This window comes from Tyto alba, unplaced genomic scaffold, assembly GCF_018691265.1.
Source record: "Tyto alba isolate M040663 unplaced genomic scaffold, T.alba_DEE_v4.0 Super-Scaffold_45, whole genome shotgun sequence".
NCBI lineage: Eukaryota > Metazoa > Chordata > Aves > Strigiformes > Tytonidae > Tyto > Tyto alba.
Genome location: NW_024881321.1, coordinates 4,052,084 through 4,065,783, shown reverse-complemented (window position 1 = coordinate 4,065,783; position 13,700 = coordinate 4,052,084). Strand labels below are relative to the sequence as shown.

The window sequence follows — 13,700 nt, the reverse complement described above, 5'->3', positions numbered from 1 at the left end:
AAAACCAGCTGAGGCCACTGCCCTGCTCCTGCTCCTGCAGCACGGAAGCAGAGGGGATATGTGCCTACTTTGGCAGTGCACGCACCAGACAACCAGCTTAAATCCCTGCTGAAAGTAGATTTGCTTCGCCACATCGAAGCAGAGGGAAGATATTCAGATATTCTTTTTTTTTTTTTTTTTGCCAACACTGATGAAAGGGTCATGATCATGGCTCACTGATCTGGGTGGACAATAGCTGGCCATGGCACCTCCAGTCAGACCTGCCTGCTCAAGCCCTGATCAAGTGCACCATGGCAATCAGGTCTTGCAGACATGTAAGACGCTTGGCTTCCTTGCCAGCTGCATCTAAAAGTGGTGACAACAAGGTTTTGCTGCATTTTGTAGCTCTCCTTGTCTTGCTGGAGATCATTTTAGAGTGAGACTTCATCTATCAGTAGAGAAATTGGTGGCACCAAGCAAGCTGAGGATTGAATGATTGTGATTTCTTCTGAAAGCGCTTAGGGGAAAATAAGAGAATCAAAGTTGCGGTGAAGTTAGTTATGCTTTCCTTTCAGTGGGAGTAAACAACGCCCAAAATTAGATTATTGAATGACAGATGAGGAGAATCTTTTGCTTTAAGACTTTGATATAGCAGGGAATAGGCAGGATGAGAAGAAACAATAGCACAGAAGAAAAGATATTTAACAAAAAGAGACAAGCAATGGAAAGAAAGAAAAATAACACAGGCTGATAAGGTCTTTAGTGTCCCAACACCCATGCTTTTCACTTCCAAATGCAGCACATGTATACAGAGGTGAGCTGGGAAGTTGCCGACACGTCCAGCCAGGCCCAAGTGGAGACTTCAGGACCACGCTCTCCCCAGCTCCATCAGAAGCTGGACCCAGATCAGCTGAACATGGTGGCTCAGCTCTGCTCACCTCTGTTGCAAAAAAAGCACACCAAAAGCAGGTCCAGAATATTGCCTAAATCTTGTTCAGCTCTCCAAAGGAATTCTCTCCTTTTTGATGGCTCGTGTACCTCTTGGAAGCCACCTCCTCCAGCTCTGAGGAGGACCATGGCTCTACACTGTGCTGTGCCACGTGTGACAGTGGCAATGCCACCGGGAGGTGCTGAGGGCAGCCCATCACACTCATCGCTCCCATGGTCATTGCTCCCACCATGCCAGGGGAGCAGCAACCCTCACCACCCCAGGATTCATGCAGCCAGAAGAACTTGTCTGTGTCCTGCCGTGCTCCTCACTGCCTCACTCAGTCCCCAGTAAATCTGGGTAAAGACTGTCCTCCCCCCCCGGCACCCTGTGAAATTATTGCAGGAGTCAGTTTTTCCCTCTTCTGCACCCAGCTGAGAGATGCTGATTGCCCGTTGTGATGGGAAGGCATTGGGGGTGCCAGGAGGGACCCAAAGTCTCATTTCTGAGCTGGGCAAGACAAGGATTTTAAGATTTCTATGGTGTAGGAAGCGCCAAAGCCCCAGGGAGGAAGGGCACAGCCACAGCAGCTCCTTTCCCTTGCTTTACTCTCAGAATCTGCTGTGCTTCCTTCAAACGTGATTTCTTGGTTTACTTAAGAACCTCAGATTATCTCTGAGAAAAAAAAAGGAAGTTTCTAAGTGCCCGCCAGCTAAGTGTGCTGGGAGGTCTTTGATAACAGGACAGAATCTTAATGATTCTAAACAAAAATATATACTCTGTAAATTCTGGGTTTGAGGCAAAATTCACAGTGCTTGGGAACCCGGCCTGGGACTTTTTAACATCTGGGGCTTGCAGGACTATATTCAGTGCTTGTCTTCTCTATTAAGGCAACCAGCAACGTGTACTAATAAATGCCAGTTGTGGGAATGTCCAGGGGTGACTTACATCTACTGGGAAACAGACTGAGACCTCCCCAGTCGTGTCATGTAATCAAGGCTTATATTAAAACATCCCTCTTTCCTCCACACCCCGTGTGTTAGCCACGGAGATTGCTCTGGGGTGGTATTTCTCCTGAGGGATGTATTTGGGACATTATGTCTAACCCGAAGGGCTGCACTGAGGAATTCTACATATACTGAGTCGTATCAGAGTGAGTAGATTACAAAGTGATATGTGGCAGTGTCTGATGGCTACTCCACACCCTGCTGTCAAGTACCCTGTCAAGGGGAGAGACATTTTTCTAATATTAAAATAAGAGCACTGTCTTCCATTCATAACATCTGACTTGAAATGCCCTGCAACCAGGTCGGGTTATTGAAATTCACCCTCAAAATTAAACGTGTGTAGGAAAGGACTCAATGCTTACTCATTCTATCCCATCTCTGGAGCTGTAACATGACCGGCAGGGCCAGTTAACAGCGGTAATTAATTTTCCGCAGTGGGTTTGGGGTGGGAAGTGGGGAGAAGGAAGACAGAGTAAATCAACAGAGAAATTTCTGAGATGGTGTCTCTTTCTCTCGCTCTCCCTCTGCTGAGGAGACACCATAATTGTTATTCTGGGAGACCACGCTGAAGCTCGGGGCTGCCCTGCTTTGCAATACACTTGGAGTGAAGTCTGTGCTGCCCCATGCTGTGGCCCCGTGGGTTCTGCAGGTCCATGGGTCTGTGGGCTCAAGGTTAATCGGTTTCAGGAGAGGGGAGCTCCTGGGACCAGGCAGCAGCATCAGTGGATGGAGAGCCCCAGGGGGAGAGCTGCTGGAGCGTGCTCTTCCCTGGCTCTGCAGAGCACCATTGCAGTCACATCTTCAGGTGACTGTGGACACACAAACGGGGGCTCAACTTGGCCAGTGGTCAACTTGGCTTCCAGTTTTGCCCGCTGAAATACCTTCGAACAGAGGCAGGGCTGAAGGAGGGGTCCCAAAGCAGCGCTGCTTGCTGCTGTGCATATCCTTACAAAAGGGTTTGAAAGTCTGAGGTGCCCTGTGCTCACCCAAGCCTGGCCCGCAGCTGGGATGGGATCCAGGAACCTGGCCAGGAGCCGAGGTTTGCAGACAACAGGGGGTTTTGCATCCCCTCTTGCTGTGGCTGTCACAATCCTGCTGGACATGGGGGCCAAATGCCACTTGGGGTCCCCAAATCACAGCCCTGCACAGGAGATTTGAGGGCTGAGATGGTGTCTGGGAAGAGGATGTCTGGAAGTTGTTAACAGCAAGTTTCAGAGTATCTCTCTTCCCTTGCATCAAATAAATAAGTTATTAAGTAAGTAAGTAAATAAGTAAGTAAGTAAAAAAAATAATAAATAAATAAATAAATGGATAAATAAATAAATAAATTTCATGGGGGTATAATGCACCATAGCACTTTAATCCTGCTGGGGATAAAGTGGATTACAATGCTATTTGGCTGGCCACTGCATGCAGAGCCAAGCTGCTATGACAGGATTCAAATCCCTTCCCTAACTTAAAGCAGATTTTCTTGTTGCTTTCAAAACCAGCTAGAAGACAGCTTGGCCCCGTAAACCATGTTATGACCCTTTTTGAATATAAGACTGAACTATTTATGCCCTCCTTTAAATATGCTGCCTTTTTAATTCAACGAGTTCCTTGAAGTCCTACAGAAATGGAGACAGGTGGCTTTTATAAGAACATTGTAAACACACTTTTTTACTCTTTACAAGAACATTTTTCACACTCCCCAAATAGTGAAAGTTGCCTGTAAAAAGCTAGTAACTCCTTGAATGAAGAAGATCTGTTTTACCCAGACATACACAGCACCTTGCAGAGCATTGGCGCCCGGCTGGGCTGTGATTGCACTGCAGTCCCCTGCCGCGTACGGCTGGTTTTTGGGACAGGGACCGATGCCAGCTAAGGAGCGAGGACACACCGCCCACCTTCACCTTCACCTTCTCCCCAGGGTGCAATTAGCAGCGCTGGGGAGAATTGCTATTAACAGGGGGGAAACGCAGAGGAATTTACTGAGTCTCATCTCTGCAGGACCAGCTAACCCTGCTGGTTTCCTCCATACACAGAGTGCCTCAAAACTTTCCCCGCATGCTGGAGCCTGAAGCCAGCAGCATAAGAGGTGCTCCTCTAATTAATATGTCCTTGGAGGGAGCAGCCACTTGGCTGGGGAGCTCTGTTGCCTGGCCATGCATCTCCTAGGGGAGATGTCAGGGCGACCATACGCTTGAAGGAAAACAGGTTACAAGGTAATGCATATAATACAATTGAGAATGAAGGTGACCTATAGAAGTGAGGTAAATATGTGGTTTTCTCTGCTTGGCAAGTGAATTCTGATCCTAGCGTAGCATTGCATTGTAAGGTGCTACTGCCATGCCTGGGAAAGCTCGTGAGAGGACAAAGAGCAGAAAGCAGTGAGAAGGACAACGAGGTGCCAAAACAACACCCCCACACCCTAATCATACCCTTTCCAAACAGGCAAAATGGAGCAGGGATGGTAGCAAAATTGTCTTTCCTTGTTTAGAGCTGCCTGTGCCAGCCTGTCATGCACAGGGAAAATAGCAGCAGATCAATAGAGGTGTCTGCGTTGACACTCTTACCATCTTCTCCTTTAAGATACACTGAATCGCTCATCAGCCTTCTCAGTTAATGAGCCTTTCAGAGGGAAGAAAGACACAGGTTTCTTTCTAAGCATGCGTTTCTCTGCCAACCTCCAGACCTCTCCTAAGGGAAGCGGTAAGTGATGGGCTGGTCACGATGACAGCATGCTGACACAACTTTACTGGAAGTCCCACTTGGTCTAACTATGGGTCTGGGACAGCAGAAGCTGGTGCAACATTTCCCTGGAGGGTACCAGGGCTCCCCTGCCCGCTGCTGCTCACCGAGTGCTTTACATGATGCCAAATCTCCGACGCATTTATATAATCACCAACCATGGGTCCTCAAGGTGGGCTGGATCCCATCACCACCTCTGAGAACTCCCCTGGATGGAAGAAGTGAGAATGGAGCTCCTGCTGCAATTTGACTTTAATGGAGTTATGTGTGTTGGCACTGATTGAGGACCTGACCTACATAAGGGATGTCAACGTGCATAATCACACCAGAATATGATGCCTGTCACTTCTCATTTCCACAAGTCAGCCAGAAGCCCCCTCACCTGGGTGCTGTGGAGATACAGAATAAAATAATCCCTTCTCGAAGACCTTACAATTTTGGTTTAAGCACAGACATTTAAGCCTTGAAAGGAAGGGAGAGAAATGGCATTGCTCCTAGCCCTTGTTTCCTAGCAGGCTTGTATTCATCGACCGTGAACCTTAATACAGTTTTCACTCCACTTGTCAATTGTTAAGATAGATCTGGGGGCTGTCAACAAAATGTTACAGTTGAAATGACCCAGCTAGAAATAATAGACTATGAAGCATCAAAGTAGCCATAATACTTGTAAACCACCACAGAGGAATACATTTGGCCCTTTCATTTTTAAGGGTCCTCAGGTGTCATTTGGTAGACAGGACAGTTTTGGCAGTAGGGGGGGGGGATTTCCCTGCTCCAGCTTCAGAAATCTCTGCACCAGGTTGCTGGAGGGGAGCAACCACAGGCTCCCTGTGCATCCCGAGGGAAGAAGTGGGCACCCCCAAGAAGCAGGTTCATCTGGCTTGCCTCTGACACCAGTTTTTGGACACGGTGCCTCGCCAGCTAGAGGTGACCACCTCTCCCATCGCCAGGCAGGTGGGGCGAGGTGTCTCGCTGGGAGACAGCTGGCGTTGGCCCGAAGGCTCCGATGGCCCCTTGCTGCTGGCGGGTGGGTGCTGGTGGTGCCCTGCTGGGCACAGAGGGGTCCGACCCGCCCGTCTCTTTTGGGTGCTGGCACAAAGCTGGCACAGAGCGGGTGGGAAACCAAACTGAACATCCTGAGAGCAGATCGGTGCTAAAGCCTGCCGTATTTACCCAGCTGGATGTGAGCTGTGCAACTTGGGAGCACCTTCAAAGCATATTTGACTTTACAGTCAGAGGGTTTCTTTCAGAGCTGAGAGTTTTCTTGCCAGCTTGTCCATCTGCCTGATGTGTCAACAGGCCTGCGTGTGGAAACACGTGCCATCGGGTTCCCACTGCAGTCCTATCAGGGGAGCGATTCCCACCCAAGTCAAGATGATTCTCACTGGGGCTTCACAGACACGTCAGTTTTCCTAGAGGCTCCCATTTGTTTCCAAGAGAGTTTTGCCTCCAATGCCTACTTTCAAGAGCTGCCAAGAGAGCACTGAGATTGCTCATCTCTCTAACGTACTTTGGGTCTGAGCAGTGAACAGTTTGGTCACGGGGGATTTTCATAAACTGAAATACTCTGTGTGTTTAACAGAGAGGAACAGAAGTATCAACTTTTTTTTTTTTTATATGTTCAAAGGTAAAATGCCACCGCCCCTACAATAACAAATCTGCAACTTGAGAGGACCTGAACTGATAAATTCAGGTCTAGTCCTAGATACCAGTGGAGCACTCAGTGGACACTCCTCTGTGTGCTTATGAGACCTCATCAGAAAGTGCCGCTGGCACTGATATTGTGTTGTGACCTTTAATAACCTTTTTCCTGCTCTTTTTTTTTTTTTTTTAAATAATTAAAATTATAGATGAAAGTAGCAGGAGACAGTCAGATAAAAGGGGTCAAGCACAGAAGCATTCATTTACAAAATCTCCCCATGCACTTCGGAATGCGGCTATTCCTTTTATCTATTTGGATGACCAGATCCTTTCAGATAATGACAGGGCTGAGGGTTTTTTAAACAGCTTGTGTCAGCAGAGGAACATGATACTGGGAGAGATGAGCCCGCACCCAAGCAGTCCATCCCCTGGGACCGTCTGCCCCAGCCGGCAGCGCTCGCTGGGCTGAGCACAGCCTTGTGCAGAAATCCTCCCGGAGCTGGTGGCTTGCTGGAAATAACCTCTCCCTGCCTGAGCTCAGCCTAAGACTGGAAATATAACCCTGGGAAATCAGCCTTTTCTGTGGAGGGGATGCTGCTCTGAAGAGGGATTTACTCCATCGGTGGACCTCCCAGCGACCTGCAGCTTGGCAAAAATGCTCCTTGCAACTCCTCCGAGTTCCTCGCAGGGACCCACAGCAGAGCCAAAGATAAGTTGTCCTGAATTAAATTAATTTCTGAGCTTTCACTGAGCTAACGGAGAGGCATCACAAATCAGGTCCGCAAGGACTTCCGACAAAAAAGGAGCCACTTTGTTAAAGTTGACCATTCACTACTGTGATAAAGTAATTAAAACCTCTCAAGTCGTTGTCTCCTGCTGCTGCTTCTTTATGTACAAACATCAAGGCTCTGACATAGATGAAGCTGTTGACACTTTGTCAGTGAAAACCCAGAACCGTGTGAGTAAGAGAAATGTTTTATGGGGACTATAAATAGTTTTGCATTAAGGCAAATGTATTCTCCTGCCTAAAATAGATTCACCTTGTAAACGGCTTAAGGACAGTTTCAGCACCAGAGGAATGCCTTCGGATTCCCCTCAGGAGACAAAAACATTCTTTTTCCCCCCAAAAAGCAAACGAGACGAGCAGCCAGTGACCCCTGTGCTGCCACCCCCTCCTCTCCCTGCTCCCCACTGCCTGGCAGCATCTTGTGCTTGGGTGTCAGCCTAGGAGACCACCCAGCATCCCTCCACCAAAAAAGGGACATTAATTCATCCAACTAACTTTCCCAATCATTTTTTCCAGACGCTTGCAACATGCATGCTCATTACACAGGTGAAAAGAATGAAGAAACTTTGGGGAGGGGGAGCAGCAACTTCCCACAATCGCTTGGAGCAGAGGGCTGCTTCTCCTTTGCTCCGAAGGAAATCATGCAGCCAGACAATGCAAACATCCTCTCTGCCAGGGCTGCAATGTGTTAACAACACTCTCCCCTTGCTGCCAGAGCATCATTTCATTCCCTGCGGAGAAACGCCGGTGGTGGTGAAGAGGGGGAAGACAAGAAGACGTCAGGAGAAAAAAAAACATTTTTAACTCACCTTTAGGCTGTGCGTTGGGTTGACGACGCAGACAAGTTGCCCGGCGGCTGAGAAAACCCTCTTTGCCTTGTAGTGCTGAAACCGCAGGTGAATGAGATCTAACACAGCCCCAAAGCACTGGGTGAAGAAAAGCATCACAACTTTTGGCGTTTGCTGCTGCTGCTGCTGCTGCTGCTGCTGCTGCTGCTGCTGCTGCTGCTGCTGGTGGGCAGGGGAAGCGGCGAGGGAGCCCCTGAGTCCTTGAGCCCGGGGAGGGAGTGCAGTCGGCGAGCGCTACGCTCCGGCACAGCTTAGCGTGCCTTCATATTCATCATCAAAATAAGACGGGAAGACGCTTGCAGCAGCGGGGTGGCCAATGGAAAGGACAGAAATGTTATCCTTGAGGTCCGGAGACAGCCAATAACGAATGCCTCCCCTCCAGAAACTCCCTGATGAATCGAGCCTGGTGGAGAATGCATTATTGAACATTACCATACATCAGCACATTGCATTTATCTTGTGATTACAGCCAGTCATACGTAAGGCTGTGGAGATATGCAGGCAAAATTGATTGCTTAACGTCTCCGTTTATTAATTGCCTTAATTTAACAAAAGAGCGCTCAGATACCCAAAGGTAAAGGTAAGGTGTAGGGAAGAAGCCCACCAGTGAAACTGTTAGGAAGTATCAAAAATAGATTAAGTAGACTATGTTTTACTGAGGGAGAAAAATCAAATATGCAAAGAGAGTTACAGTTCCTTGCAGGGGTTAAGTAGAAGTAGAGCTCGCTATATAAATAGATTCACGTCTGTGCATTTGCAGGCTTTGATTTGGATCTTCACCACTCTGAAGTTTTCTGAATTTTATATTCTGCTACTTCACAAGGGTCCCAGCACACAAATAACATTTGCCCCACCACTAAAAATAAGAGAGGTCAGGGCTCGGGTCTGGTGTAACTTGACATAACTTCATTTAAAGTCAGCGATGTTTTCCTGATTTACACTTGCCGGTGGATCGAGTCCGTTGGACACAAAACATGGCAATTACTAGATGCTGGAACTATGAGAGCATAAAAAGGCACAGAGCGTGCTTCTAAAAATAATGAAATACATGATGCATGAGAGCACACACAGAGAGAAACTTGCACTGAGGGAAAAGTAGCTTCTAAATCAACAGAATAATTAAACATGCTGAAGGCTTTGGCTTGTCATTCATCTGCATATCGGTGGGCAGGAAATTACGAATTAGCCATTAGATCGTCCTAGGCATTAAAAAGGAATTAGGGAAGTGCAAGGAAAATAACACGCTTTTGCATATTATTACCAGTGCATATCTCTGTTGGTGGGCAGGGATCCTTTTCGAGTCATTGAGTCTCATTAAACTTGAGTCCCCATAACTGGGGTTTCCAGGAGGTGACCGCGCCGAAGCAGCCGAGGGAATCAGAAAGCACATTCATTTCACGGGACAATCCTGTGTGATATGTTGCTGTGCTTGTTAATAAATCAGAGAGAGTTAATTTAATTAGCTCTCTGCCAGAACTTCCTATCAGGGTGCTATTTAGGCTTGCTAGCTAAGTGCTCAGATGGCTTATTTAGCCTTGGTAATCCCTTTTCCCTTCAAAGCAAAACAGATAGAAGTAGCTTTTCTTTCTTTTTTTTTTTTTTTTTTTTTTTTTTGCTTCTTTTTAGACGTGAACCCTGTGCTGGGGGTGAGGCTGCTACTCTGGATAGAGCAGCCCCAGTACAGCATGGGTTTCAGCCTGGGACTGGACTGTCACAATTGCCTTTTTCCTAAATCAATACTGCAATACTGGCACTGCCAGACTGCAGAGAGCCTGTGCATGAAAAAAAAAAAAAATAAAAAAAAAAAAAAAGAAGAAGGCCTAGGTAGATAAATAAGTGGGAAATTATGAATGCTGGAACAGCTGACAACACAACCTCCCCCCCCTCCCCAAAAAACACTGAAGACAGGAGGAATATGTATCTCAGTTCTTAACATGTGCTTAGAAAGGAGAACAGGAGATAATTTTTGCAGCGCTGGGAGGCACTTTGAGAATATTTTCAGACAGACTTGAGGACAAGTGAGCAAATTTATTTGCTTAAATGTATCATTTTCTCTGTTCCCAAAGTAACTATGAGCATCCAGTTATTTATTATTTATTTCTTCCTGGTTTGTAGTTGGTAGCTGCACAAACATTTTATACCAGCAAATTTCAGTCTGAAAGTTATCAGTGCAAGTATTATGCCATCAAATCCTTAAACAAACAAAAGGTTCTTGCTATTTATGTTGGTTATTACCACCTAAATCCCCTGGGATTATTTCTGTTTGACCTATTGACTCAACTGAATGCCTAGACTTGGGGGGCATGGCCGCATCCATGGGTAGCAGAGATGGCACCCCTCATCCCTGCTGTCCAGCCCCCCTGATACCCAGCTGCCTTCCTGGGGGGGCACGAGAGGTGTTCCTGATCCCACAGGCACACAAGGACATCTTTAACCTAAATTCATTTCCCGGCCACAGGGTTGATATACAAAAGGGGTTGTCGTTCTTGCAAAGAAAAGGTCCCCTTCAAGGGTGGGTGAGGGACTTTTGCAGCGCCCAGATCTTCATATGCATCTGTGCCCATCTTGCTTTCTACATGCGACCTTCTAAGGAGCACCTGCCCCCCTGCAATATTTGTGCAAAAGGATGAAGATAAGCACTCGGTGCATCTGAAGGTAACTCTTGCTCAGTGTGCGAGTTCACGTTCACGGCGAAGTTTTTGGAAAATGCTTTATTGCCCGTATTGTTTGTGTCTCAAGACCCATACACAACACTCACCGCATTTCAACACACGACTTATCAAGCACCAGCTTGACAAGGGACCCTGCATCCATTGAGCTGGGACAGCTGGCTGTGCACTCAGCTCTGCTTGCAAGCAAAAGCTCAGCAGCATGGTCTGGTGTGCGGGTATAGATCCAAGTCTTCCTTCTGCTTTCACACACAGGGATTCTTGACCAGCATAACTCCATTAATTTGAGTTTGTGGTGGTCTCATCCAGGCTTGGGGATGCAAGGTCTGCTGCCCTACCTGGCCCCAAACCATGGAACAGGTCATCAACAGCATTATGTAGCTGTATGGATGAAGCCAGAGAGAAGGAACAAGCCCATGTGCAAGAGGCACTTGATGAATCCCATTTAACTGTTGGTTGCAAATTTCTGGTGACTGTAGGTGTTATTTCCAAGATAGTTAATTCTGTAATATGCAAGCATGATGTGGCAAAAGACCACAGGCTAAATCTTTATTAGGATCCAGATTTTGCCAAATTATCAGCTCTAGTGGCATCGCCATAATACTCATGGGATTATAATGGTCTAACAGCTCAGCTGCTGGTGCAGCTGCATCAGGTTAGCATGATAATAGGATCAGCTAGACATAAAAACTGGCCGCAGCAGTGCTAGCTTTCCAGTTTGCCCGCTCTGCTTTCTCTCTGAGATGCCAAGGTGAAAGGGAAACACTCAGAGGAAACCACGGGTGTCCAGGCACTGTGCGACTTGGCAGGACGACAGCCTGGGAGATGCATTGCTCGGTCCAAACCTGACATTAAATTGCAGGGCTTGGGTTTCAATCGGATTTCTTTATCTTTCTGACTGGGCACTTTTGGGGGTGACCTTCCTACATGCTCTTCTCCTTTCCTGACCCCACCAGACACCACAGTGAATCCAAGTCCCTTCTCATCCCTACTTGTAGAAATCTGGGTAAGTTCCTCTCACCGACATCCACAGAATGACTCCCGTGCAGGTGGCACCAGGCTGCCCTCCATGACTGACAGCCATAGGGGAAAACTAACCTGCCTCGGACAACACTGGCACTAGATTTTACCCCAAGGACAGGAGAGGCAGATGCTGTTCAGCACAGCATCGATACCCACTCAGGCAGCTCACCCGCCTGCTTGTGCAGCCCCGTTGCTCGGTGCCAGCAGTATATCTGGCAGTGCTGGCTGATGCTGAACGTGCTCTCTCTCTGCTACTTATATTTCCCTGTGTCCTGGGGTAGGGAAAGACCTCTTTTATACCCTCAGCCATCTTTTACTGAATAACTACTTGGCTATTTAAACAGGTCCCTGCCACCTTCTAGCCATGGTGTGAGTCCATGTTCTGCCTGGCTAGGGGCTGGAGGATTAGGATCCATGCCAACTGGGCACCTCTCCTGTGTGTCTACCTCTGTGTGCGTCAGCCCAGCTCCTTTTGTAGTCTTGGGGGGAATGGGGCACACCGAGGATGCATTTCCCCTGGGGCAGCTGGGACATCAGGCAGTTTTCTAGATCCTTTGGATGCAAACTTCATCCGCTTTCCTGCGTCTTAGAGCAGATTTTGAGGAGAGGTGCTTGCACTGTTAGCTCCCATTTCCCTCTGTTGTCCACCAGACCTTTTAAGCAAGAATATAAGAAATGTCTCACTAGCCCAGCCCAGTGGTCCCTCCAGCCCAGCATCCTGTCCCCAGCTGTGACTATGTGAGATGGCATTTTGAGTCGGCTCATAGGCAGGGGCCACCACCTGCTGTCCTTTCTCCTGGTATTCCCTCAACACCTACAACTGTTGTGCTGGGGCATTGGAGGGCACATCCCTAGGGAAGTAGCACCAGTAATTTTTAAAACTGGGAGGAGTGTTGTAGCCTTCCAGCCTGCTCCCTGTAAAGCACATGGCACATCATATTGACTTCTCGTACTTTGGTTGGAGCCCATCCTTTCCAAAAAGCCTAACTGTGAAGTTTCACGTGAAGGAGACCAGTGGCACCTTCTGGTAAATTCTTCCAAAGGTTATTTGTCTTGACCGCTAGTATTTTTTATCATATTTCCAGTCTGAATTATTTTTCTGCATAAGCTTCTGCCTGCAGAAAGTCACTGTGCTTTCCCTTCCTCAGCTGGGGCAGCCCCTGTCATCCCAGACCTTCTTCATGTGAAGACAGTTTTTGCCCAAAATCTCCTTCAGCAAACCTAGTAGACAGATACTGTTTCCTTTGCAAAGCACCTTTCTTGCCCAAGATCAGGTCACTTTAGCAGCTTCTCTATGCATTTTCTCTACCTCTTCCTCATCTCTTCTTGAGTGTGATCTGCTCCTCACTGCTGATGAGTGCAGAAGCAAAATGACCCGTTTGGCTCACAGCATCACAGTGCACTGGTTGCAGGCATGACACATCCATTCCTTTGGGTCCCCATCCCCACACCTCCTCCTTGCTTGCTGGGCAGCAGATTTCACACCATTTCAGCACAGCCCCGTGGGAACCAGAGCTGCCTGTGGGCAGGGAGGAGAGCCAAAAACCTCCCTGATAAAAGTAGAGAGGTACTCCCTTCTCTCATCTTCTCTGGTGTCTACAGTGATGAGAGACAAGAATATCAGAGAATATTTTCCCCTCTTTTAAAAAAATGATCTAATATTTCAAAGGCAAAGTGCTGTCAAAAGTTTTTGGCTTTACTGAAGTATTTTATTTGTGGTGAATTATTTTGCCAAATATGTTTTCAAAAATCCATTTTGACTCCATGCAGGGATATAAGCAATAGCTGCACTGGAATGTCATGGATGCTTTAAGAATAAACTGATCTTAAACATCTCAACTATTTTCATTTTCTTGAAAGGACAGCTTTTATTGGGCAAGAACTATCAAAAGCAGACTTTAAAGCAGTTAAATAACATGCCAATTAAGATATCAGTGATAAATGTCACAGAAAATCTTACAAAACTAGGGAGAAAATGGAATTTGCTGAACTGAAACCAGTTTCACAATTCTGAGGTTCTTCCTGACATTGCCCCAGCACTGCCTTCCTCCTCCCTCTGGGCAGCTTGCCTCCAACTGTGCACGGTCA

At 47.4% G+C, this 13,700-nt stretch overlaps 1 protein-coding gene across 1 annotated transcript in view; it reads right to left on the bottom strand.

The window, feature by feature from the left end:
- SIAH3 (siah E3 ubiquitin protein ligase family member 3) overlaps nucleotides 1-8,402 on the bottom strand; it is a 47,724-nt gene extending 39,322 nt beyond the window's left edge. Inside the window, exon 1 of the mRNA XM_033006706.2 lies at nucleotides 7,882-8,402. Coding sequence (XP_032862597.1) covers nucleotides 7,882-8,016 — 135 coding nt within the window. The 5' untranslated portion in view covers nucleotides 8,017-8,402. The remainder of the gene's footprint in view (nucleotides 1-7,881) is intronic.
- Between the last annotated feature and the right edge of the window lie 5,298 nt (nucleotides 8,403-13,700).